Source organism: Bactrocera tryoni, chromosome 2, assembly GCF_016617805.1.
Source record: "Bactrocera tryoni isolate S06 chromosome 2, CSIRO_BtryS06_freeze2, whole genome shotgun sequence".
Lineage (NCBI taxonomy): Eukaryota > Metazoa > Arthropoda > Insecta > Diptera > Tephritidae > Bactrocera > Bactrocera tryoni.
Window position 1 is genome coordinate 78,189,612 of NC_052500.1, and position 26,715 is coordinate 78,216,326.

The following is a 26,715-nucleotide window of genomic DNA, read 5'->3' on the forward strand; positions in this document are numbered from 1 at the left end:
AATATTTCAAATTATTTTCGTAATTAAGTAACCTTTTTTTTTAATAAATTTATTCTTATTATCTTTTTTTCAAAAAAATGTTCGTTAGTTTTTTTTCCGTTCTCTAAATTGTTACTGAAGATTTTCCTGCTATTGCAAAATAAATCATGAATAATTTAGTTTAAGGAATTCTGCCGAATCGACAACCCTTGACCAGATAAAAAATCCGGGTCCGTGCCGGTTACGTAGACGTACCTAATCCCCGTTAGGATGGTAAGAATTAGATAAGTTGTCATCGAGCTTATCCAACGGTAGGGCCAGGAAACGTGCTGTTTCGACGGGGTCGGACCATATGAAGAGGGATGTAAGATGTGTAGGGTTAGCAGGGCATGCAAAAAGGGGGTTACTGTCATGCGAGCCTGAGGTCCCATTCTCATAACAGCCGGTTCTACGTTACCGGATCCGGCAAAGTGCTGTATTTTCGGAGTTTTAATCTCGTTTGGATCGGTCAGTTTTTGGTACATGCGATCGCCGACATCGCTAAAAACGGGCTTCCACTGCTGTCTGTCTTTTTCTGGATGAGATCTAAAATCCTCTCCTCCACGTGGTCTTAAGACTACCACTCTTGCGACTTTCTTGGGAATTTCAATAAAGAGCTTTTGTCGGCAAACTTCTGTAGCATCTTTTCGATTTCTGAGATTTTGATTTCTATTTTGAAAAAATAAGAAAGTAGTTACAGTACTCGAAGTCCTCCATAACTCGAACTCTTGAATTGGCGTTAGACGTCAAATTTCATAAAAATTCCCTTCAATAAATCGAAGTCTCGCTAACTCGAAGTTTGTTTTGTAGATTATGGATTATGGTGATGCGAGTTGAGGAAATTCATCTGTCTGCCTCTTAAAAAACATTGCTTGAAGTCCCATCCCTCAAAGTTTTCTTTATTTCAGTAATTGGAATCTCAAAAAAGGAAACTACAAACAAAACTAAAAAAATAATGGAAAAAGAACGAATTCTAGTGGAGTTTACGCGTGTGACCTGCTGTAAATGGTGTCTCATTCTGTGGCTTCTTCAACTCCTCGTTAAACCAATGTTTCATGGCCTTTACCCAGTTACCCTTCTTTTGCCGCGTCATATGTTCCCGTATGGAACTATTTAAAAGTTTTTGCTCTCTCTTTGCTAAATTAATTCTGCCAGTTTTCATGTAATCGTAAATATCACACATGGTATCCGGCACCATATTGAATGCGGCCATGCAGAATGTTTTGAAACCGAGCAGCAGACCGCTGGAGAGCATGCGCGAATCGCTAAGTATGATGATGCGATTTGGAGCCAAACATTTCGCCGCCATGGCTAGATCACTATTGGAATATTCGATGCCCGCGAAGTTTGGTATGGTCCGTTCCGCAAGTTCACAAAACTCTGGCATGTCAACTAATAATAAATATACAGTTAAAGAAATTCTGACGCACAAGAAATTTGTTTTAAATGCTGCACTTACGAAACACATCTGTGTAGTGTGGCAAGTGGTAGTAAAAGAATGGATGCCGCCCACAATTCTTGGCGACGATTTTACAATAGCCCACCAATTGCTTGACATCGCTTGGCTTATAGAAGAGCTCTGGTATGCAGACTACACCATTTATATTCAAATTACTCGCATGCCTTGCCAGATCCAGCACATCGGGCATTGGTGCGCCGCCAATTTGTATCAGCATTTTTAGTTCGTACTTTTTACAAGCGTTGCTCCAAGCTTCCGCATTCAATTGACGTTCGACTTTTCCCAAAACGGGACCTTCACCGGTAATGCTATTGACTATCGTTGGTATATTGGTATTTTAGACTTTGGTAGAGCCATATTTGTGCCTATGTCAACTCACCTAAAACGCCTACGGCTCCATTCCTTTGTAGCCACTCCGCATAGTCGTCAATATGTGCCAAATTTAAGGTTTTCTCTCTGCAAAATTGTTGCTGGTCTCAAAGTAAATTTAACTGTTAACTAGAGAGCTTACTCATTAGTTTCAAAGCATGTGAATGCTGGCGCCAAGAAACCCTCAAAAGATTTCAATTCTGCTGGGTCCATAATTAAGCGTTATTAAAAGCTTTCAATTGCCGAAATGGTTCGTTCTTTTTCTACACTATTTTATTATTCAGCAATGTCTGGCTTGTCAAAATTTACAGTTAAAATTGAGGCATCTTAAAACTTTTTTTGTCGAAGTTATCAAAGTCAAAGCACAATGAAAATGTGAATTGAATAAGATAGAGGATCGCGTTATTGTTGTTGTAAGGCTCATCTAGTCTCCGTTAGGGTGGTAAGTTTCAGATAAGTTGTCATCGAGGTCATCCAACGGTAGGCCCAGGAAACGGAGTCGGACCATAGTGAGAGGGTGTCTCCTAAAATCTTATGGTTATTGACCGTCGGAATTTTAACGCCATCGTTCGAATTAAACAGCAAAGGGAAGAGGACACCACCCTGCGTAACCCCCTGCTTAATTCTTCTTAATTTGGAATTTTTACCTCGAAACAGTACGGATGATTGCCGTCCGTTCAGGTAGTGCTTGTTCCGACTATTCAACCCTGGAGGCAGTATGGATTGTTCGATGTCCTCAAGTAGCGTTGCGTGGTTTTTGGTTAAGGTCATGAATTATCGGGGAGTTTATGATGCTAAGTTTTTTTGGTGCTGCTGTGCACTTTTCGGAAGCCATGCTGGTGGTTTGCTAGACTCAGGTGGTGTGTGAATGTCGGTAGTAGCAATGTCTCAAGTGTCTTTACTGCTGGGAAAAGGAGAATTATCGAACGATAGGACTCCCTTTTGTAGGGGGGTTTCCCAGTTTTCAGTAGTTGGACCACTCTTTCGATTTTCCACACATTGAGTATTTGAAGTGTGGTCAGTGACAGGTTGAGGACTTGATGAGGAAGCTTACTCTCGTCGTGCTTAGGTGCTTCAGCATGGAACATTTTGCCTTATTGATGACACTGTGAATGTCCTCATCGGTGAAAGTAAGTGGTGCGCAGTCTTTTGGCACTTTACGCATCCGTCGGGTAACCCATCGTTTGGATTTGTATACCAAAGGATGCAGTGTGAATTGCCGGCTAAAATAGTTCGTGCACTTCTTCGGGTCCGAAGAGGCATGACCATTGGATTGAATTTCAACTCGGTCATAATGTCTCTTAAGCTTACTCACGCCAGAAGGGAGGTTGCAAGACTTCAGGTAACCTATCCACTTTGTCCGCTTGTGTTGATTTACCATTTGCCGAATCTCCGAACTGAGACCGCTTATTCGCACATCACAGTGATCGGCGTGACGTAAGTTAAAATGCTGCTTCGGCTGGAAAATTGGGATGGAGTTCAGCGATTCTTCCGGCATGAAGCGAACGGCAGCAGCTGCGATCACCTTGCGAAATTGACGTTCGCCAACGATTACGTCCGTAGGAATGGGTAGTGGGGTGAATGTGCTGTCGGTAAACTCTGTGAAGTCACCCTATTAATATAGCTTTATTAAAGTTAACGAAGTTACGGTTGTCTACAAAAATATCCAGTTCTCTATTGTGCTTTGCAGCCACTGAACTCTGAATGAATTGATAGATACACGGAAGTGCTTTCTTGTCGGATTTTTAGATCCGAAACTCCAAGGGATCTTCTATTACAGGCGGTTATATGTACTCATGTATTGTGCCTGCAGAGTTACGATATCCCAACCAACCCAACTCATCTAACACCCGTCAAAACACTGTCTAGATTCTACCATCATACAGTTCCTAAGACAATCGGAACTCTTCATTATCATTTTTCCTTTTGGTCTGAATCCGTCAAAACACCTTACTGAGTTTACCATTCTATGAATTGGACTAACATTTCCTTCAAATAGAACTTGAAATAAAGACTACAGCACAAAGAATCATAATCAATATATTAATCTGAGAAACGCTGAACATTAAACAATAATAACGGAACCCCTTCAATTATTACAATTCGTATACACCAAATTTTCTCGGTGTACCAACATAAATACCACAACCGTCACTTGAACGCATTCTCTCATTGAACCACTTTTTCATATCCGAAATCCAACTAGACTTTCCCTTCGTTACATGATTTCTAATAAGTTGATTTAAATAGTGTTGTTTAGTTTTAGCTGTCTTCAAATCCTTTCGCAACATTGCGTCATAGATCTCCTTCATTAATATGGGCTCCATGTTCGCCACCGTCATAATGGCCGCATCGAAACCCATTAACATGCCGCTGGCGAGCATTTTCGAATCGCCCATTAGGATAATACGATCCTCGCTCAAGCATTTGATGGCCGTCATCAATTCGGTTTGTGTACAAACTAAGCCCGCGAAAGTCGGTATGACCATTTCGGCGCTACTAAAGAACTCCTCGGGGTTGACTGGGTTTAAGAAGAACACATTAAAATAAATACTAAAAGAACGCTTCACTTACATTTGACTTTCGTCAACTCCGGCAGATGATAGTATAAGAAGAAGTGATTTGCGCATTTCTCAGCCACGATTTTACAGTAACCAACCAGCTGCTCCATTTTGGTGGGTACATAAAATAGTTCGCCTATACAGACCACAGCGTGTATATGCAAATCGTTGGCGTGACGCGCCAAGTCCAAAACGTCGGGCAACGGCGCACCGCCAATTTGCAACATCATCAATAACGAACACTTCTTACAAGCTCGACTCCAAGCTTCGGCATTCAATTTGCGTTCGATCAAACCCAAAACCGGACCCTCTCCAGTTGTGCTGTTAACTGAGCAAATGCGTTGAATATTTGTGAAATCTAGCAAATATTTTAACAAAATCTCAAACTTACCTAGCACACCTTTTATATGGCGCTCCTTGAGCCATACGGCATATTCTTCAATGTAACTCAACTGCAATGTTTGATTCCTTGTGTTCAAATTTTAACGAAAACAATATTTTAATTTTTTGAAATTTTTTATCTTCTTCGTGTTTCCTAAAACCCTTACTTACTCATCGGATTGGAAGCTTGTGAAAACGGACGCAAATATACCCTTAAAGTCCGACGGCACAGGCTTTTTTGCAGATACCGAGGACCTAAAAAAAGATTGCATCATTTTTGTTATGTGAGGAACTTACGAAACGTTTTTGCTTTTTGAAAAAAAAACACATTTTGCTTTACAATGTTTTCAGGGCGTCTTTCGATTTTGAAGCAAGTGTGGTGAAATTTTACACTTTAAAAGTGCTGATGGTTAAAAATTAGTCGAAAGATGTTATTTTCGCGCGGGAAACTATGTCTGACATGTAAAATGTGGTATTGGAAAACGGCTCTCTGGTCTCCGCGCATCGTCATCTTCATCTTTTATGAAAATGTACCGAAAATACACTGAAAGTGCTTTAGATTCCTTTGTCGCCAATTAGTGGTTTAACTGGACTCCTCTTCTTCTTCCTTACTGGCGTAGACAAGTCATGTTAACAACAGTGCGGTAGTCTTTCTCTCTCTTCGCAAAGCCAGATGCCAAGTATGGACACGTCCTTCCTCAGATGACCTCTCCAACTGAATTGGTACTGAGTTGAATAAGCTGGAGTTTTCTCAACCATCCGGAGAACATCACCTATGTACAACATCAAAATTATGATTTTCAACCATTACGGCACCATATATCGTGACTTATTTGTGGCCTGTGTCACATATGAAGTCACTGTACGGTGGGAAGCAGCCACTACAGTTTTGAGGCGTTAAAAACTCCTCTCCATACAGCGTTTTATTATGCTTGCCTGTATGTTGCACCATCTCAACGGATCCAACGGTGCTGTTAAGAACACCCCCTCTTGATCTGTGAGCTATTCAGGAGAAGCAGGGTTTGAGTGTGTCATTGTTGCAGAATGATTGGATTTCTGACGATGATGTGGAAGGGGAGGATTATCTAGGAAGCAGTAGGCTTCTAGATGAAAGGCTTAGTAATAAGTGGCAAAACCGTTGGTATAAAGCTGAAACGGTCGAGTAACTTACCAGTACATTCAGGATGTCAGGTTTGTGGAAGGAAACCCTGACTTCGGATTCTGTTTGAGCTCGGGCTTCCTATTTACTGCGCATGGCCTTTGAATGCATTCTTGCATAGAAGAAATCTATCTGAAACATCTGAATGTGTGTGTGGAGCACGCGATGAGGATTGGGTACATGTCATTGCAGGATGTATAATGTACTCGGATATCAGGAGCCTTGGGTGAATGGGGATGAGCTATACAAATGGACGGCTATGGGGTGATCTCCACTAGTTGGAACTGTTAGAGACGTTTGAAAGGTTTGTGCGTAAGTTATTTAGGCGACAATTAGCTGAAACTAAAGGTTAGGTAAGGTGTGTTGTGGGTGCGTGGGATAAGAGTATAGGATTTAACCCCTGATTACTAGTTCAGAGCAGTATGTGGTTTAATACCCAAATACGGCCTCGAATCCTTCTAAAGTGGTTAGTGTGTCCATTCCACATTGTCAATTGATACTGAAAACGCCTGGAAAGGTATGCCTGTCGTAAAATACAATATGCACTACGTCTGTTATATGATTTTCCTCGAGATTTCAGCATAATCTTGTCAGAAATAGTGCTTAATACTCAGCTTGAACTGATATTGTAGACATTTGAAGTTCAAGTTATTGCATTTGATGGGTGCTCAACTGGTAGTTGCAAAAGTTACAAAGTCTGACCGGAGACTTAAATCTGGTACCACCGGGAGCAATTAGCCCTTCGAGTTTCCTCCAATCTGTTCAATGGTCTCGGCCTTTAAGGCGACTGATGGTGGCTGTGGTTTAAACGTAAAGGCAAATATAATTGAAAATTCAGTTCAGTGTAGAGTCGCACTGCGGTCGGGTGCTGGACCTACAGTACAGCAGCGTTTATGTCGGTCCTTAACCCGACCAAGGTGGAAAGGGGTCCCTTCCTACTTACGAATTGTAACCAAATAGTTCTTCTATTCTTTGAGGCGCTGATCAACGCATTGCTTTGATCAATTCATCATGTTTGCTGTGGTCGTCTTTCATCCGAGGCTGCGGTGTCTTAGTTTTGGGAGTGGTTTTCACGAAGCAGGTCCCAAATCCAGCGCACAAACTAACTCAGCGAATAGTTGGACTCAGTTTACACGTCGCATGTTGGCCAGAGCCGCTTAGTATTTTTTTTTTTTAGTTGGAGATCCTTGGCTGGATATATGTAAGTCCGTGTTTGTTCCGGTTATATAAACTCGACTCCCGCGGGAAGTTAAGTGTTCTTCTGCGAAGGCGAAAACTCCCTTGATTGAAATACACAGAAATAATTTTTTGTAATCGATTGAATGAAATCGTTCACACATCGTTCCCTTCTAGAACTATGTATGTATGTACGTTCGTGTCTAGCGAAGAATATTGTTTGTCATAACATTACAAAGATTCACAAATGAGAACGTAAGACGTTTTAGTTTACTTTTCTATTCTTTTTTGAATTTCCAATTCAATAACATCACGCTGGGTAACAAGAAAAGTCGGCCAATAGTTATACCACCAGATAAGGCGATGGAGCAATATATAGCGGCCCGTTATGACGAAGAAGTTCATGCGACCTCAATGCGCGCGATCCGAGCTCGGAACACTAAATTACAAACGGAGAGTAAACGTGTAAAATTCTTCGACTTCAAGGGACTAATGGCGCCTGTCTTCACTGCCTTCAAAAATAATGAGTATATTTGAACCTAAAAATCTATTTTGACCAATGCGAGTTAATATTTAATCGAACTTGTATTAGAGAACAATCGTTGGAAGTCCAGCATATCGATCGTTACGCGGAATGGCTGAAAAGTAGTCGTATAAGTGGTGTTTTAGGTACTTAAGTGAGTCCATATATTTTCTACAATCATTTGATCAACACAATATTCCTTCATTCTATGAACAGTTAATGGCATGTCGGGTGAGGGTCCCGCCTTGGGTTTGTCGGAGCGCATGCGGAATGCCGAGGCTTGGTGGGAAGCGGCACAAAAATACGAATTGGTTATGTTTCTGCAAGTCGGCGGCGCGCCCTTGCCCGATGTACTAGTAATGGCCGATCATGCGCATGACTTGGGCGTACATGCGGTGCTCTGCCTACCCGAGCTCTTCTACAAGCCCACCACAATCGAACAGCTAGTCAGCTATATGCGGTTGGTGGCTCGACGTTGTGCCGCACTGCCGTTCTTCTACTATCATTTACCGCTGAGCACGGGCGTCTACCGTATGTAGGCACACAGTTATGCCTTCACGTTTTAATTAACATTTTCTGTCTCAATATTTTTTCTAGTTAACATGCGCGACTTTTGCAAACTGGCCGAAGAGACCATACCGAATTTCTATGGCATACATTTTGCCAGCAACGATCTCGACGATGGCGAGGCGTGTTTGCGTGAAGGGCGCGTAATTATATTGGGCAACAGTCGTCTGCTGGCCTGCGGCTTATTGGTGGGTTTCGAATCGGCTTTGATGACAGTCTTAAATATACGCCCCGACTTGGGTTGGGCCATTTGGAATGCGATGTTGAATAATAATTTGGAGACGGCACGGGACACGCAAATGCTTTTGAATAACAAGATAAGCTACTATATGGGACGTTCCAACGAGCATGGTTACATAGAGGCGATGAAACAATGGTTCGATGATGAGGTGCGGCAGGGTAATGGTCCGGGATTCTTTATCGGTTCTGCTAGAAAATTCTTTTAAACGTACTAGTTTGTGTTCGTAACTGGTTGCGTTGATGTTTCAGCATTAATCTTAATACAAATATGTCAATTTATACTCGTCTGTACTTTTGAGGTGTGTTCACTGGTTTATGAAATATATATACTTGATGGCTTATATAACGCAAGTTCGGTTTTAAAATTTCACTCGAATTCATCATCATCTGTTTTGTAGTGTTTGAACCAATATTGGTTTTTGTGTTCCAGCTTTTTCAGATATCCTGAGATAGCAAATATTCAAGTATTCCTAACCATTCTTAGGGCTTTGTCGTTACTTTTTCGAAAGCTATTCGCTGGAGATATGAAGCTATCTAAAATTTGTTGACATTTCCGCATTTGAGAATGCCAAGGAATCGAGGAAACTCAAAGCCAAGATAAAAACATTATTATAAAAAGAATATTTTTTCGGGCTTGCTTATGGCTAACTCTTTAACCTCACCAAATTTTGGTATTGTGTTTCGGTCCGATGCAGCTGAAAGACTATCTCTTCCTCTGGATAAGCTTCACTTGTCCCTAAGGTACGATAAATTTGACTGTAAAATATTCAAATAGTCTTCTTTTCTCATAATTTCAGTGCTCATGTCGAACGGACCAATATTCCATCAAGTGAAAAACCCCCATACTATGAGACTGCCTCCACCTTATTTTACAGTCTATCGCACATGATGTCGTTGAAGATTTCCTTGTGAGCGACGTGAGTAGTACTGTTTGGCCGCCAATTTGAAGCGTTTGATTTTCGTTTCATCCGACTAAATAACCTTTTTCCAGTCTTCCACGAACCAGTTTTCATGTTCTTACAAAACTTTATTTATTATTTTAATTATATAGAGCAGCTTTCCTTAGATTAAAGTTCATGATACATTTCCAGATTCCCTTCTTTTTCAATTAAAAAACCCAGAAACTTCAAATTTAATGAAGAATGTTTATCATCATTCGAAAGAACATTCTTTGGCATTTGTGTTTTGAGAACTATCTCTTTAAAATGATGGACGCGGCTACGTCTTAGGTGGTCCATCCATGGAGTCCAATTTTCGATGACTCGTTGGCGCATTTCGTATGGTAAATAGCGCATAACACGCGTGATGTTTTGCTCCAAGGCCTGAATCGAAGCGGGATTGTTCGCAAAGACTTTGGACGTTACATATCCCCACAGAAAAAAATTTAACAGTGTGATATCACACGTTCTTGGTGGCCAATCGACCGGCCCAAAACCTGAAATTATCTGCCCACCGAAGTATTCTTTCAATTGATTCATTGATTGATGCGAAGTGCGGGATGTGGCGCCGTCTTGTTGAAACCAAATGTCGCTGAGATCACGAGCTTCAATTTCAGGCATCAGGCATTGAAAAAATATGGACCGATGATTCCTCCGGCGCACAAACCACATCAAACCGTTGTGATTTTTAGATAAAATAGCAGCTTTTGAATCTCTTCAGGTTGCCCCTGGTATTCCATATGGTGTCATATATTAAGAAAACAAAATAAAATAAAATTAGATAAAACAAGCTAACGGATCTCATCGTTCTATTTCTTCGAAAAACACAATGTGCCACAAGAGATACGCAAACGGCAGGTAACAGCAAGCGCCAGGTGGTTGAAATAACGCAACAACAACAAGTGAAATAAAAAATACAAACTTTTCTCACTCAAAGCATCTTCGCAATTCCCTCGTGGGTGTGTGGCGTTTGTTGTCTGTCAAAATCATTATCGTTACTTTTAAGGACACTTCGGCTATTGTGCTATATGTCGGTGCCAACAACAGCAACAAAATAAACAAATGCCAAAATGAATGGGTTAAACACGACATGGCCGCAGTGGGAGAGCGCATGCATACGAAGCCTGGGCGCAATAATGAGCGTGTAATAACAGTACTATAAAAGTGAACACATGTGTGGGCACGAAAATAAAAATGAAACGAAATGTAAATCAATGTCAATGCGCGCAAACAAGTGGCGAAGTGTGGCAGCATATATAAAAATAGCCACTTTAATATATGTTTATGTATACAACAAAAAAACGGTATAATAATCAAAGTATAAATATCAAGGGAGTTGTAAAAATAAGTGCCAGTAGAGTTGCGGAGGAAAAGTCTTTTCCCGTAACCAAATGTGGTGAAAAAGAAATCTGAAATTTTGTGAAAATGTAATTCGTGGTTAACCGAGTCTGAAAGTGTTTCCTTCACATGATTAACGGTCCGGGACGAACGTTTGGTATTCCACGTGGAATGGTTGAATTGTCATTTATAACTCTATATGTGCGCTTGGAAATTTGCAAGAAGTTTCAACGTTATCGATCCAAATTTTGTTCAGCGATGAAGCCCTTTTCTAGCAAAATCAGTATGCGAACAAGCAAAACTGCTGCATTTGGGACGAAAGCTGCCATTTCATTCAGAAAATGGGGGGTCCGGTGAAATCATCGGTCCATATTTCTTCAAAAAAGATGTCGGTGAGAACGTAACCGTTAATGGCGACCGTTGTCGCCCCTTGATAACCGACTATTTTATGCCTGAAATGGAAACTCGACGATATTTGGTTTCAACAAGCCGCGCCGTCTTTCCACACATCGCATCAATCAATGGGTTTATTGAGAGAAAGAGACGACGAGCAAATAATTTTACGTTTTGGGCCGGCGATTGGCCACCTAGATCGTGTGATATCACACAGCTAGACTTCTCTTTTGGGAATATGTATAGTCTAAAGTCCATGCGGACAATCCCGCTTATATTCAGGCCTTGGAGAAAAACATCACGCCTGTCATCCGCCAGTTACCAGCCGAAATACTCGAACGAGTCAGCGAAAAGTGGACTCAATGGCTGGATCATTTAAAGGAGATAATCTTCAAAAATAAATGCCAAAGAATGTTCTTTCGAATGATAATAAACATTCCCCATTAAATGGGAAGTGTCTTTGTTTTTTCTTTAAAAAAGTAGGGAACCTCGAAATTGATCATTCTATAGTACAAATGGCTGTCATCCGTTCCCACACAATCAGATCTACGTAACGGGAAAGGATCTGGATTTTTACTCTGTTAACAAGTGGTTTGTTATATAACGCCTACAGAGCTCGCGTAAGGTTCATAGATCCAACGCCACAGTGTGAAAAGACGGGAACACCGACTCGTTCCTATCCTAATGGGATCTGGGTAGGGATGCCTTTTCTCATCAGCTCATCGACTTTTCAGTTTAATGACGTCCTTGAATAGATTCCAGCGCACTGTCAAAGAGCTTAGGACCAGTATTTTAGCTCTGCTATCGGCATGAATGCACATTTTCCTGGCATAAGCTGCATTTCGGAGAAGCACATCCCTGCAGCCATCTTCTGCTTGAAAGATATTCCTAATAGAAGCTGCTTTCAACTTCTTCTGAGTTTTGAAGATTCCATCAGGAGTAGGCTCCGCGACGCAGTGGTCCAGATTATCAATGGTGGACTCGAACTGAGAGAGGATTTCAGAATATCGTTCTCTCGGACCCTTTATGTACCCAGTTTCCCGGAGTCTGATAGGGATCGTACCAAATAAACCTGAAGTCTATATATTAAAAAAAATCGGCTGATTTTGAGATTTATGTAAGGATAGTACACTTAAATTGATTTCCGCTAAAGAGGTTTGATTTATCCACTAGCTATCGGTTTTATTGACTTTGCTCTGATAAGTTGGACTATTTTTTGAACAGTGAAAACGTCTCATTTAGTTCGGGCCTACCTCTCTATCTAAGGGGACGTCTGTGAATATTTATAAGAGGCGTAGCTTATTAACATCACTTGTGAGTTTAACTATTGATGTCTAGAACACCTTAATCTTTGCAGATATCTTAGAATTCTTGTTCATATTTTTATTTGAAGGATGGTAAAGTGATGGCTTAGTACGATCTATGGGTTTTTTAAAAATTGACAGAAAAAAACCAGACAAAAATTGTAGTAGAAGGTTTGCAAAAAGTAGTACGTGAAAAATGTGTGCGACAGTCTCTAGGCCATCAAGTTTAAGTGGCGATCTTTCCATTATTCAGTTCCGCCAAAGAACTTACATTTTACACTTAGCCATACAAAGACTACAACGAAATTCTAGCACTCTTCCCTGTCAGATGTTTACATTTCTTATGTTTTGTACTTACGGTTCTCTCCCAAAGCAGCTTTTCGCACCACACCCAGTTTTTTCTGTATTGTTGTTGTTATGCTCCACATGTGCTTAAATTTTTGCCAATTACAAACAAATATTTAGAATACAAACTAGATATGGTATGTACATCGGCCTACAAGTGCCAGCTCTCATTCCAATTTACCTTCTGTTATTATTATAGTTGATCTCACACGCTTGATCGCTCTTGGTCTCTTCCAGCGTTCGCCGCATTTGCTATTGTTTTTGCTGTTCCAATTCTTTTGTTGATATTTTCAAAACTATTTTGTTGGTTTTATTTTGCTACTTTTTCGCATTCTGCAGACTTATTTTCCGTTCCACAAAACTAATGGAGCAAATAAATTTGGGTAAATGTGTGTATAAACATGCAGATACGAAATACAGTTACATATTTAGATAAGATTGTATTTACTTTTATTATTTGGAGCAATTATATACCATTATATTATTTGTTTTGGTGAAAAAACTGTTTAAAATCCAAATCTCAAGTCACTTTGCCACTTTGTAATAGTCGCTGTTGATGGTCATTCCTTTTTCAAGGTAATTGATAACAATTATTCCGGGTGCACAGACGCTATAACCTAGTCAGCCTTGTTGCCTGTTTCCTTTTCTTGTTTTTCCGAGTGAAATGGCGCCGTCTCTCATCCATTGTCACATATCGATGCAAAAAATCGGGGTTGAACATCTCCAAACACTGTTCCGAATCATCTACCTATCATTATTTTTGGTCGAAAGAGTGCTCGCGCGCCACCCACTTTGCACAGCGTTTTCTCATACCCAAAAATTCGTGAATGATATGATGCACACGTTCAGTTGATGTCTTTAGAATGCCTACTATATCAAATAACTTCACTTTACGGTCATCCAAATTATTTTGTGGACTTCTTGGATGTTTTCGTCTGTAACAACCTCTTTTGGGGTCCACTCGTCTAACCTTAGCATACCAAGCTTTGATGGTTGATTTTGCTGTGGTAGCCTGCGAAAACTCGTCCCAAGCTAAGTGTTTTGAAGAGGTGATCTTCAACTATATTTTTTTTCCTCCAGGAAACAAATGTTTATCAACACGTGAAACTTTTTTCCATCCATTTTTTTCACAATAAAAAAGTTGCTTCACTTGAAATTATATGAATTAAAAAATATGGAGGCGACAGCTGTCAAATTTATACAAGCAGCTGTTGAAGGTTAGTCAAAAGTGGGTCTTTTGCGGGTCGTCGAGCGTTCAAACCAGCATCACGGAGCCAGTTTCGCATAGTTCTAGCAATGCTATTGGTTCCAAAATCTTCTATGATCTCCAACCTGATATTCTCAGTAGTTTTGAATTGATCCTGTAGGCTAATACGTTCTACTTGCCGATCCTCACTAGAAAATGTTTTCCTTTCCACCTGGTTTTCTATTTAGAAACCCATTGCTCTGAAAATTTTTCACGGCAGCTAAGGTAAACGACAGCGCATATTTCTTCTATTTATACAAAAAAAAAAATCATTTTTCAATCAAATCTTACACATACATGAAGCATTTTCGCCATAATTTCTACATAGTTGGACAAAATGGCAGCTTCCAAGAAAAAAATCGTTTCTTGAACTTATTATCAAAAATCTTATTCCTTATCATCACTATCTGACATACCATATACGAGTACATCTAAGAATGGCATGTGAAAATTACAAAGTGATCGGTCCAGCGGTTTGGGAACAATTTTAAAATTTTTGGAGATTTTCAAGTTTAGATATAACTCTTTAAGCAGATCTTAAAGAGCATTTTTATGAATTTATTACTGCACAGCAGTGGCAAAAATTTGATTATCTAAACCAGCCAATATACGAGTTTTCTGTATAAATCTGTTGAGAATTATAAATTTTTATTTCAAGGCTGAACGAAATTTATAGAAAATGAAGTAATATAAAACATTTGGATATAATGGTGTAATATTAAGACTGTAAAATTCATTTGTGTGCTGAGATAACAACTTATCTTCTTCTCTCCTACACCCAAGACTGAACTCTGAACATATCTCATCCACAATTCTCTTCATTAATATTCATTACACGCACTGGCGTGTGAGGGGTGTTCCTACGGCTGCATTTCTAACGATCAATCAGACTATGTTGCTGGTAATTTTTCGCAGTGGTTTAGCGCTAGGCAAAAGCTTGGACAAGATCAACAAAAATCACCCAGTTAAGCGTTTAATTGAACACTCAACAATCAGTCATACATATGTATGTATGTATAACATAGCAAATAAAATATTAGCTACTTGAATCTATGTATGTACATATGTTTGTTTGCGGGTGTAAATTCGCTCCGTATTGAAACAAAGAGACGCAGCAACACATGTTGATCATATCGTGCCTCAGCTGTGCTAGAATGTATGCTAGAACGCTAGAACGATGCTCGCGCTGAGCATAATCTAGCGCACGATCAGCGCAGCTCACCAAAGCAATTGTATATCTAAATTTGTAGATATGTATACGCTTATGTGTGGTGGCCATCTATGATCATTCATAATAAAAATAGCAATGGCAATATTGAATGCGAGTGAGCAGCGGAAAAATATCGGAGAAAATGTTGTAGAAAATGCGAACAATTTTCAGAAAATTTTAATTTGTGAGTAAATAACAAAACAAGAAAAGCAAAAACAGAGCTGCAAAATTTAATCGAGCAGCGTGAACTCGATCTATTTGGTATGATCGGACGGTCAGTCGTCAGCGAAGCGGTAACGGCAACGAAAGTGTTTTGTTTTCGCGTGTTTTCATGTGAAGAACTACATAAGTGCATATTAAACGATTCTGAAATTGTTTATGAAACGTTTGAAAATTATACTATTGAGACCAAGCAACAAGTGTATTGAGTAAGAGGTATTAGCATAAATTTGGCTAAACTTTAAGCAGGAGGGATTAAGGTGCTTGGTGTGATGGGTTTGGGTGCGAGTGTTTAAAATGTAGCAAAGTGGCATAAATCAGTGTGGTTTTAGCGGAAATAGTGGAAAACACAAAACAAAAATATAATAAATGTAAAAGTAAAACATTTCAGTAAAGAAAAAAAGTATCATGAAATAAAAATATATCATCAAACTTTTTTAAAAAAAAATTCATATGTAGTGCTTAAAATTATAAAACAAAAAAATAATAAAAGTAAAAGTAAAGCATTTCTGTAAGGAAAGAAATATCATGAAATAGAAAAATCTCATGAAACTTTTTAAAGAATTCATTTGTAGTGCTTAAGAATATAGTACAGAAAAAAATTAAAATAAATAATTTCACTCACAAAATTAAAAAAAGAAAACATGAAATAAAAAAATCTCATGAAATAAAAAGTCTCAATAAACTTCAAAAAATCCAAAGTGCCTAATAATGCAAATAAAAAATTAAAAGTAAAAAGTTTCACTTGAGAGATGAATAAAAATTCGTGAAATAAATTTCAGGAATAAAAAAATCTCAAAAAACTCGACGAAAAATTTCAAATTTCCAAATACAATATAGGGCAGAAAAAAAGTTTTAAAGTAAAACGAATCAAAAACTCTGATGAAATAAAAAGTTCTCATGAAAAACCAAAAAAAAAAACAATTAAAACCATCAGAAGGTCGCAGTTACAAAACAAAAAAATTAAAAACCACAAAGCGATAAAAAATCGCATGAGATAAAAGTTGGATGTAATACAAAAAAACTTAGAAAACTTAAAAATAATTAAAAGTAAAAAATTTCACTCAATAAATAAAAACAAATTTTCTGTAAAAAAATGTCATGAGAAAAAAAGTTACATGTAATAAAAAAACTCAATAAACTTAAAAGAATTAAAAGTATATAATTTCACTCAAGCTATAAAAAATCTTTCTTGCATTAAAAAAAAACTCATGACATAAAAAACTCTCAAGAAACTGATTAAAAAATTCATAGTGCCTTTTATGCCGCAGAAATTACTTAAATAATTATGATGTAATGTATGCTGTTAAGTGTTGTTGCGCTCGTTCTTCTCACAGCACTATTTTTGCGCTTAATTAAATGAGATAAAAAAACAACAAAAAATATTATTTTATTGCATTAAGTAAATTCTGTAGTGAAGTGTCTTCGGTTTGACGTAAATCTTTTGCTTTTAATTTTTAATTTGCCGCCGAAAATGTTGTTGTGCTTAATAATAATTTATAAACACTCATTTGTGCACATGCCTACTTGCCTTCCCACAATAATCTGTGGGTGCGCTGCATACTATTTTGAGGCGTTGTGGAAATATGGATTTAATTCTATTCTGCAAAAGTAACACAATCGTCAGCACGTAGAAGAATTTGTGCATTTAGTCTTTGTATACACTTGAAGCTATTAAAAAAAAGCAAGAAGTATCAGCACTTGAAAGCATATACGGTTGTGTGCATATTAATGGAATTTTGTAGGTATATATTTCTTTGAGGGCATATGCATAACGGCATCTGAAATGCAAAATACCGTATCATCACTTTTCATAAGTTTACAGGCTAAGAAAAAACAATATAATAGAAACCATTCATGTTGAAACAAAATTTGAGTTTCGGTTATAAAATGGTTATACATTGGTTATATATAAGTTATATATTGGCAATATGTTGGTTATATATAACTTATATATTGGTTATATATGACAGCGGAGGCATACAATTTTATGCTACATAACGCAATATGATGTGGTGAATTGTCAGCAACAAAAAAACTTAATTTGACGATACGTTGTTTTGAATTTTATGTGACGATATGTATATACATAATATATATTTTGGTATAGTGCCCAGAAGAAACATAGACTCGATTCTATGTCATGCCAGAAAAAACGTTTTTCATAAAACCCATCAGCTGCTTGGAAGCGTTTTAAAAATTTGAAGAACCTTCTTTTCTATATCATTTAAGAAATCACTTCAATGTTCTATTTTAGCATACATTTCAATTCACTTTCATATCATGTTATTGTATTAATATGACGACCACTGTAGTTATAAAAATCTTGATGGCATATAAAATAGAACTATTCGCTTTCACTAAATACTGTCGAATTTAAGTAAGTGCAATCAGAATTTTGTGGTTTGTTTTTCGGAATTTATGCACCCACACACACTTGGGAGTAGAAAAAATTTTGGCAAGCGCGTGTAATTTTTTGGAAACCAGAAATATTTGTTTCTTAAGTTTGTGAGTAATATCTTTTTGGAATGAAATTATGTTTTTGTTTGGAATGTTGTTGTGCGCGTGTATTTTGCTAATTATTAGAGCAGTATTTTGACGCGTTTCGATATCTATATACCTAAGAGTAAATATTATTTTCAAGATTCTGACTAGTGATTTTTGGGTGAATGATATATTTGGTAGATGTATCAACTTCAATATCTGATTTACGTTATTTGCGTTGGTTATATTTTCTTATATTTTAAGAGACGTAGCCTTCTTATCAAGCTTCGTTTAATGGCACTAAATATGCTTTTGCGTCATTAGGCCTTGAGCAACGGACCGTCGATCCTCCAGCAGAGTGACGTGTTTCATGTGTTTGACAGTAAGGGCGTTATTTACGAACGTTATTTCCAAAATACCCCAAAACTATCTATACCAACATCTTTTAGATCGCCTGCTATCCCGTAGGTACTTCGCAGTTGATCTGCATTGGTCTATTCCACCCATGATGGAGTTGTAATTTTAACGGCAGTTGGACATTTAACATGTATTTTCTGGCCTTTTCAATCACTTTTCTTGATTGTAGTTTGCTCAGTGCCATGAAAATTAGATATCTTATAATATTGATTTATTATCTACCCATTTGGAAAAAAATACTCCATTTGTTGTTGATCGTGAATCAAACTCGCCTCTTTTCATTTACTTGCCTGGCTTCATGCTTGAAGGAGTCCTTTTCGATTGCCTCTAATTGTTCCATATGCAAACACATTCTGATTTAGAGGAACTCTAGGAGTCTAATGGCGGTAAAATAATTATGAAAGTACATATACTTGTTCTTGCCTTACTCATCTTCTATGAGAGATAAACCCACTATCTCCCCGAGACCAAATTCTTCGTACTTTGCTTCCGCATTTTCATCTTTCTCTTGGTATATTTGGAACTTTTTAATATAGCCATATTGATCCGACAAACACTACAATTTATAACCATGCTTAGTTGGTTTCGTATATTCGTTTCGTATACATGGAGCTTCTGCCCTTGAAAATAATCGTAGATTAGTCAACTAATAATTCCTTGGTTACGTGATACACCTGCTGAAAGCGTTTGTTCAGAGCATCAATCATAGGTTGTATTTTGAATAGCCGATCTTTGTTGTTTTCCGGGATTTTTTAATCGTGCTAGTAACCCATAAGGACGTTGATGCCAAGAAATGCAGAGAACTCACTTCTTTGGGTGTTTTGTTGTTTTGTATCGCATAAAAAATTTGAATTAAATATGGTCCTTTCAACAGTTTCAATAGACGACAAGAAAAATGGCGTCGGTGTGTCCATATCTTAAAAAAACCAGCTAATGGCGTCACTGGAGTCAAACTGTTTTAAGCGATTACATCTTTCTTCAAAGATTTGCCGTAAAATGATCCCTGATGTACTAAAAATTCTACATAATAATGTACAAGGTACTTACAAGTTCCAAGAGAAAACCGATTGTTACTGCCAGACAAACAAGAGATAGATACATATTTCTAACTTCATTACTGTTTTACCAAGGCACGAAACTAATATCTTATTTTTAATTCGAAGAAAAATACTGAAAACTTTGCTGGACAAACGGCACTGTAGCAAACGTCAACTTGACATTCGCTAAATTGTTGGACAGTTTCAATGTCATATTCATAAATCCACTTGTCGTCGTCAGTAATGCGTTTGAAGAATATAGGATCGTTAGTCACATTGTCAAGCATCTCTTTTGGGACCACGAAACACTAACAAAATGTGTTGAATCGATCTGAAAGAAATGTTGAGATCCTCTGCTGCCTTTCTGATATCGGTACGACAATTTCCATGCACTATTTCTGCAACTTTTTCGATGTTAACGTTACTAATTGAAATGACTTCACACCCGTAAAAGAATACTTTGAGCAAGTCAAATATTCGTTCATGATAAAGTAGATTTCCCAAAACAACTGCAATATTTTGCTATCTTTTTGTAACTTTTCCGTAGCTATTAAGCCATTGGAAACACAAAATTTCATGTAAACTAATATTTTTTCGCTTCCGTCGTCCAAGTCATCATTTAGGATGACTGCGCTTGACGCGAATTTTAACAGACTCTGTGGCTTTAGTGTTGATACCTCCTTCAGTGTATCATACTTACTCCTTTTTCTACATTGTGCTTTCACAGCAGTTTGCTGTCCAAGACTACCCCAAGGTACATAGTGCGGTTTTTGAGAGAGAGTTATGTCCCATTTATCGAAGGAAACGTCCATATACGAGTATGAATTTTGTGCTTTCTTATGAATATGAGCACAAGCAGATCCGTTTTATCGTGCTTCAACCCCAGATCCGCTAACGATACCCAGTTTCGGACTGTATTGAGAGAGATGGTCATAATACTGTTAATGGTCTGTAAACACCTTCCCGATACGAAGGTAGCAATGTCGTCCGTATCTGCCACTATGTTAGGGCCTTTGCCTTATAAGTTCCTTAGCAGTTTATTCACCACTAATGTCCATAGAAGCGGATATAGTACTCTACATTGCGGAGCACATCTACAGACTTCCTTGGCATTTTAGCGTCGTTCCATTCTGCTGCTATGCGTCTAGAGGTCAAAAGGCTTCTGATCCAGCATTGTATAGCAGGATCAATACTTACTGAATGGATACTATTCAGAATAGATTAGTAGAGACGTTGTAGAACGCTCCAAAAATGTCCATTAATGCTTCAAGAGCGTATTCCGTATATTCAAGAGCTCTTTCGTTATTAAATATCAGCGTATGGAGTGCAGTCTCTACTGAACTGCCCTTCGTATATGCGTGCTGCGATTTGGATAAGCGAATTAGATTCGATAGTGCCAGCTTTGATAATAAATTCGAAGGAAACTGTTAGATAGCTACACTCACGTCAACTACTCAGTGAGGATTGAGAACAAAAATAGTATTTAAATTGCCTTCAAATTCCAATTATTTCTATAAAAGTATATACGTCTTGATTTCCTTTATTTGGTGCCCGAAACCCAACTCAACTTCAATTGAAATATCCCAGTTCGGTGTCATCGAAGACAACTCAACCTGTCAAAAATGTTTAGTTGAATAATGAACATGCATCAGCTTTCCCATGGTATTATCATGTTTGAGAACGAAAATAGTATTTAGATTGGCTTCAAATTCAAATTATTACCGTAAGCTAAGTCTATAGAGCCATATTCATCTTGATTTTCTCTATTTGGCGCTTTCAACTCAACTCAACTTTAGTTGAAATCGAAACAATTCAACGTACCAAACAATTTTTAATTGAATTTTGAACATACGATTTTAACTGAAATTCTTTGTGCTTTGCAATTCCATAGGAGAATTTAATGGTTTTAAAGTTGAGTTGTCTTAATTTCCACTATCTAGAAATCCAAAAACTGCATTTCTTCAAGAAATTGTTAAATTTCACTGTTATTCTTCGAAATGTGTGCGTTATACATTTCAAAACTCAATAATGACAACACACTCAAAAGTAGGTGTGTTTTGAAAAAGAAAATATTGCAAAATCCAATTACAATACAACTTAAATAGAATTTGTGTTTGAAAATCTAACTTAAAACCTTTAATCATTATTACCATAAGAAAACAAATACTTAGTCTACAAGAGCTGCCGTCTAACGGATAAAGTCATCAGCGTGTAATGGCGAAATATTAATGTTTATGTTACATCAGAAAGAAGTACGACAACTTTTTTGTTTTCTTTGCGCGCGTTGACAGTTTTGATAAACAGCTGTAATTCTTCAAGACAATATAACCCACTCGTGCGCCACTTAGCTACACACACACACATCATACATATTTACAATTCCAATAGATATATCTATGCACCAGGTCAGCTTAATTTTTATGTTTGCTAATTTGATGCCTAATTTTGTAATCGCACAACAACAGCGACACCGTACACCGGCCACTACCGCCGCCACCACTTGCCTGAACTGCAACAATTGAGACTTTTCCGGCACAACGCCAACGCTACCGCGCCCACGCACGCCACAAACAAAACATAGCAAAAGCAAAAGCGCACACGCTCTGAAAACAAAAGCAAATAATTAAGCAGAAAAGCGCGAGCAATCAAATGGCGAGCAATAATAGCACAGCGGCGAATGGCAATGGAGCCACATGTGTCGCAACGGACCTCAGCAACGAGCTGCTGCGCGTCATCGTGACCACGCACGACACAGACAACATTATCATATCGCCGCTACAGCTGGAAGCGCTGCTTACGTTGCTCTATCTCGGCAGCGATGGTGGCACCGCAGAGGAGCTGCAGCGCGTGCTACAGCTGAAGCGTTTCGCCAGCAATGCCAAAATGGCCAACCACTTCGCGACGGAACTGCAATTGAGCACCGACACCGCGGCCGACACACACATGCAGCTGTGCAGTGAGTTGCTGCTGCCGGTGGAGGTGGAAGTCGGTGATGAATTTCGTAAAATAGCGCAGAAATATTTTCACACAGCGGCGTTGCAGCGAGATTGCAGCAGCATTGCGAAATTGCGCGCACAACTCGGTGAGGATTTGACGAAGGCGGCCGCTGGCTATGCCTGGTGTATCGGCGATGCCTTATTGTCCACGATCACAGCGCCTGAGGCGGCGTCAACGGCCATCGTGTTGGCAGCTGTGCATTTCCAAAGCAAATGGTTTCTGCCGTTTAGCGCCTATCGGACGGGGCTGTACGACTTTCAGCAGTGCGCTGTGGATGCGCCAGCAGCGCAAGACGTGCCACAGCAGGCGCCACCTACAGTTGTGCCTGTGCCGATGCTCTTCGACGAAGATATGTTTGTGAAGTTCGCGGAATTGCGTGAGTTGGACGCGCGTATCATTGAGTTGCCTTATGAGCATGATGATGAGCTCGCTATGCTGGTGGTGTTGCCGAATCAGCGCGATGGCCTGGCGGCATTGGAAAAGCAGTTAGAAACGCTGGATCTCAACGTGTTGGCGGAGCGCATGCAGATGGAGAGCGTGCAGGTGCTTTTGCCGAAATTTAAAATCGATTTTGAATGCAGCCTGCGGCGTACTTTGGAACAGGTGAGCTGTTTGTGTAAGCGCTTGAAGCGGTTGATTTCATAAACTAACTGAAACTCTTCTATATGTTACCCTTCAGCTGGGCATCACAACGATTTTCTCGAAAGCTGCCAACTTTAAGAATATGCTGCGTGATAATAGCACAGATCCACTAATAATTTCGGATATTCTACACAAAGTCTGCATAGAGGTCAATGAGTCGGGCACGGAAGATGCAAGTAGTGTTGGTGAGTACAAAAATTGTCACAAATATTATATGTTTCATATCTCATCATTCACATAAATGTCAATGGGCTTATGAAAACGGTAGTTGAAGTAGTTGAGGTCGATCCAAAAACGGAACCCGTTTGGACAGCGGAAAATGTCCGCCTATTGTCATATACTATTACTAGTCAATTGAGTCGTCTGATATTAACTGTGGCTATTTCACTAGTTTTCCTGAAGATATATCTGTCGATATGTTTCAACCTCAGTTTGAAAAAGCTGGACAATGGGGAGAAAGTGCTTGGTTGTGAGGGTCTTCCTAATACAACTTTGAGAGTTAGCATTCGAAACAATGTTCAGCTTATTGCATGCACGAATCTTGTACAATAACCAGTAATAACTTCTAAAATAGCGCCAAGATAAAATTTGCTGAGAGTAGTTCACTGGATCTCCTTTATTCCGCACTAGGCCAGAAGGAATTTACGGTCGCAGAGAAGCTAGTACTTAAACACTACTTGCTAAGCTCAGCCGAAGTCCTCAGGTCTTGCGATAGAGCGCAAGAAGACAGCGGTGCGATCACAATCCGATGTAATCGAGTTTAGGTACCTCTTCTTTCGAGCTCATCGAAGAAGACAGTGATGACCAGGGTACCCTCTGTTGTTGTTGTTGTAGTGACAGAATTCTACCGAGTTAACAGTTCTTGACCGGATAAAAATTCGGGTTCGTTCCGGTTACGTAGACCCGACTACCGTAAGAACGAATGCGATTTCGCTATGACCAGACATCCAAAGGAGTATGTTAATAAAGGAGTCAGCCTGATGCTACCGATAGTGATTAACTAACTTTGCGCGTACAGTGAAAGAGGTCAAAGCTGGTATTGTCGCTCTGCTGAAGGAGTGAATGGTAATCTCTCTGAAGATGTCTGCTTTTTGGAGTAAAACACCTACCTATCTTAGTAGCAGCCGCCTCTGCTTGAAAAATACTACAATGATCTAGTAGCCTAAAGCTATGCTTGAGGTAGAGCTCCTTACATAAAACTCCCTTGTAACCTTCCGTCTGAGTTTCGACCAATAGTGGGATGGGTAACAAAAAATATTTCAAAGTAATTTTGAGGAAATCTTCCGATTCTCTAACGCTTATTTTCACGTTTATGTGAGCTGACAGTTGTGAGCGCTACGCCATCCATATCAGGCTCTTTATCTTAAACTGGATATATTCTGCCTCTTCTCCAATCACGGAAAAGTTGATGAATTTTTTTTTAAACACAGATAGTTAAGTGAAAATTTCAGTGGGAAGCATCAGATGCTTCGGATGCATGGAATTTGTTTCAGGAATTAGACTCATAAACTTAAAGGTTTCTGGCCCGGTTTTAATAAAATCTACTGTTGATATGTTGTTGTAAATTTTCTTGGTATCTATTGCCAATCAAAGCCTCGTCTATTGGTAAAACTTAGAAATATCTTTACATTGTGCGGTAAAATCGACATTTTTTCTGAATAGGAAACTAAGTTTTTTGTGAGACTGATTCATAAGTAATGAAGTAAGTTTTCTGTTTTTCGAAGATAGCATCCAAAATCGAAGTATTTGCATTTGAAGTTCGAAATTGAGCTTATTGAAAAAATCATTAATAATTATAGTAGGTTAGTTACTGGAAGTAATGCCCATCAACTATGTTTTCCTCTTATTTCGATGGTGTATAATACTTTTCTGTCAAGCTTATATGATATACTTGCTAATATGAGGTCAAAGTTGGATCTTCAAAAAAAAAAAAAATATTCTTTAGAAACTACTGGCATCATTCACCACACATTTTTAAAATCATTCAAAAGTACACTGTTCGCATCATTATTTCATCGACCTTCATCACATTCATTCTATTGAACTTCATCTCGTTTCTGCCGTTAACTTTAACCGCCGTTATTTTCTCTCTCTTCTCTTCCAGCCTACAAACCAATTGTGATTAGCAATTCGATTGATTCCCGCAAGAAATTCTTTCGTGCCGATCATCCCTTCTACTTCGCCATACGAAGTCGAGCAGCCACCTATTTTGTGGGTCATGTCACAAAATTTTGAGCGGTGTTCTTCTTTGCTAGTCCAAAGCATATAATATTTCTAATTTAAGTCTATGTATAGTAATACTTACGTGAAGTCTTCTATGTAAATATCTGAATATGTATGTTTTCGCTTTATATAGCGGCTTTGTTGTTTTAGAATGCTCATAAAATAATACTGTTACGTAAGCAATGCCAGAGATTAAAGCTAAGTGCGCTGAATGATTAAAGTAACCAGAATTCGCACTCCGTTTATAAATAAACTATGTTAAATAAAACTGCATTTCTTTTTAATATTTTTGATTTTTTATAACAAAGAGTCTCGAAAATGTTTATTTAATGATTAGAGTTTAGATTTTACAATTTTAGTTGTAGTTTTTTTCAGCTTATTTTATAGATTATTCTATTTTTAGTTTTACAAACTTTTACTATTGGGTTGTTCTTGTTATTGGGAGCCGTGCCTGTTCTGGTTTCAAAGTGATAAGTGCTAGTTTGTTATAGAAAGGATTAACATATATAAGAAATATATATTGGCATATAATGGGTTGTCAAAAAAGTCTTGCGGTATTTTTTATTGAAATTTTTTTTATTGAAATTGAAATTAATTTTTGATGACTCCACCAGAACGAAAACGTTGAAAGCATCGTTGTGCGGTGGAAATGGAAACTGTATCGGGTCCATAAACTGCACAAATTTTATTGGCGGCTTGAGATGCATTTTTGCCCTTATCGTAGTAGTACTGTAAAATATGGCGTATTTTCTCTTTATTTTGCTCCATGTTTTCGACGCTATAACTCACGAACGACTTAAAATAAATGACAATCAATCAAACACGTGTTAGTGCGTGAAATGAGCTTTCTTAAAAGGTATAGCGTGACTCGATGCGACGAATAAAACTAGAATTACGCGCTTTCAGCGCCAACTAGCGAAAATACCGCAAGACTTTTTTGAAAGAAATTTTGTATTCCTTCGTCACTTTACTTATAAGAAATTCTCAATAATTTCATGTGGCTTAGTAAATAGATCTCCCTCTCTTTGTTTGTTAGGTTCCTCTCTTCTAAGTTTTAAATCAATGTTCCTTTAAGGGTATAAGGAGTCCACTTCTATAGAGCCAGTATTTATATCAACGAAATATTTGCTGCTAAAATAAATTGTCAAGAGCTTGGCATAAAAAATCACCGCTGTGACTCAAGGGATTGAAAGTGCAGACAACAACTATGATTTTGCATTTTTGGAGTTTGCTTGACTATTCGCTAATGTGCTCGCCAAGAACGCGACGAATCATGCCCAGGACGGCCATCAACATCAACTGATGATCAAGACGTCAATAAAGTAGTAATTGATGCTTGAGAACCGACGATTAACAATCAGAGATCTTACTGGCATCGTTGAAAACATTTTGAAAGATCGTTTGGGCCTAGAAAAGTTAAACAACGATTGGTTTCATAATCACTCAATTTTTTCGAAGAACAGCGTAGC

At 38.4% G+C, this 26,715-nt stretch overlaps 4 protein-coding genes across 6 annotated transcripts; 2 read left to right on the top strand and 2 right to left on the bottom strand.

The window, feature by feature from the left end:
• Window positions 1-991: 991 nt before the first annotated feature.
• Window positions 992-2,102, bottom strand: LOC120769567 (N-acetylneuraminate lyase B-like). Its single transcript, XM_040096622.1, has 4 exons — window positions 1,989-2,102; window positions 1,857-1,933; window positions 1,478-1,792; window positions 992-1,410 (listed from the first exon to the last, which is right to left on the bottom strand). Exons 1-4 carry the CDS (start codon window positions 2,057-2,059, stop codon window positions 992-994), a joined length of 882 nt encoding a protein of 293 aa, XP_039952556.1. The 5' UTR covers window positions 2,060-2,102.
• Window positions 2,103-3,939: 1,837 nt separating this feature from the next.
• On the bottom strand, window positions 3,940-5,075 carry LOC120769505 (N-acetylneuraminate lyase B-like). Its single transcript, XM_040096537.1, has 4 exons — window positions 4,960-5,075; window positions 4,799-4,875; window positions 4,421-4,735; window positions 3,940-4,367 (listed from the first exon to the last, which is right to left on the bottom strand). The coding sequence occupies exons 1-4, from the start codon at window positions 5,061-5,063 to the stop codon at window positions 3,943-3,945; spliced, it is 921 nt and encodes a 306-aa protein (XP_039952471.1). The 5' UTR covers window positions 5,064-5,075; the 3' UTR covers window positions 3,940-3,942.
• A 2,357-nt stretch (window positions 5,076-7,432) lies between these two features.
• LOC120769642 (N-acetylneuraminate lyase B-like) lies at window positions 7,433-8,659 on the top strand. Its single transcript, XM_040096746.1, has 4 exons — window positions 7,433-7,650; window positions 7,716-7,792; window positions 7,863-8,177; window positions 8,244-8,659. The coding sequence occupies exons 1-4, from the start codon at window positions 7,487-7,489 to the stop codon at window positions 8,657-8,659; spliced, it is 972 nt and encodes a 323-aa protein (XP_039952680.1). The 5' UTR covers window positions 7,433-7,486.
• Window positions 8,660-15,364: 6,705 nt separating this feature from the next.
• Window positions 15,365-25,532, top strand: LOC120769446 (serine protease inhibitor 42Dd). 3 transcript variants are annotated; one of them, XM_040096434.1, is made up of 4 exons: window positions 15,365-15,662; window positions 21,850-22,984; window positions 23,061-23,208; window positions 25,128-25,532. In XM_040096434.1, exons 2-4 carry the CDS (start codon window positions 22,034-22,036, stop codon window positions 25,256-25,258), a joined length of 1,230 nt encoding a protein of 409 aa, XP_039952368.1. In that variant the 5' UTR covers window positions 15,365-15,662; window positions 21,850-22,033; the 3' UTR covers window positions 25,259-25,532. The 3 variants fall into 3 exon arrangements, with proteins under 3 accessions (XP_039952368.1, XP_039952369.1, XP_039952370.1); XM_040096435.1 differs by having other exon boundaries at window positions 15,365-15,655; XM_040096436.1 differs by lacking the exon at window positions 15,365-15,662 and adding an exon at window positions 16,809-17,191.
• Window positions 25,533-26,715: the final 1,183 nt, after the last annotated feature.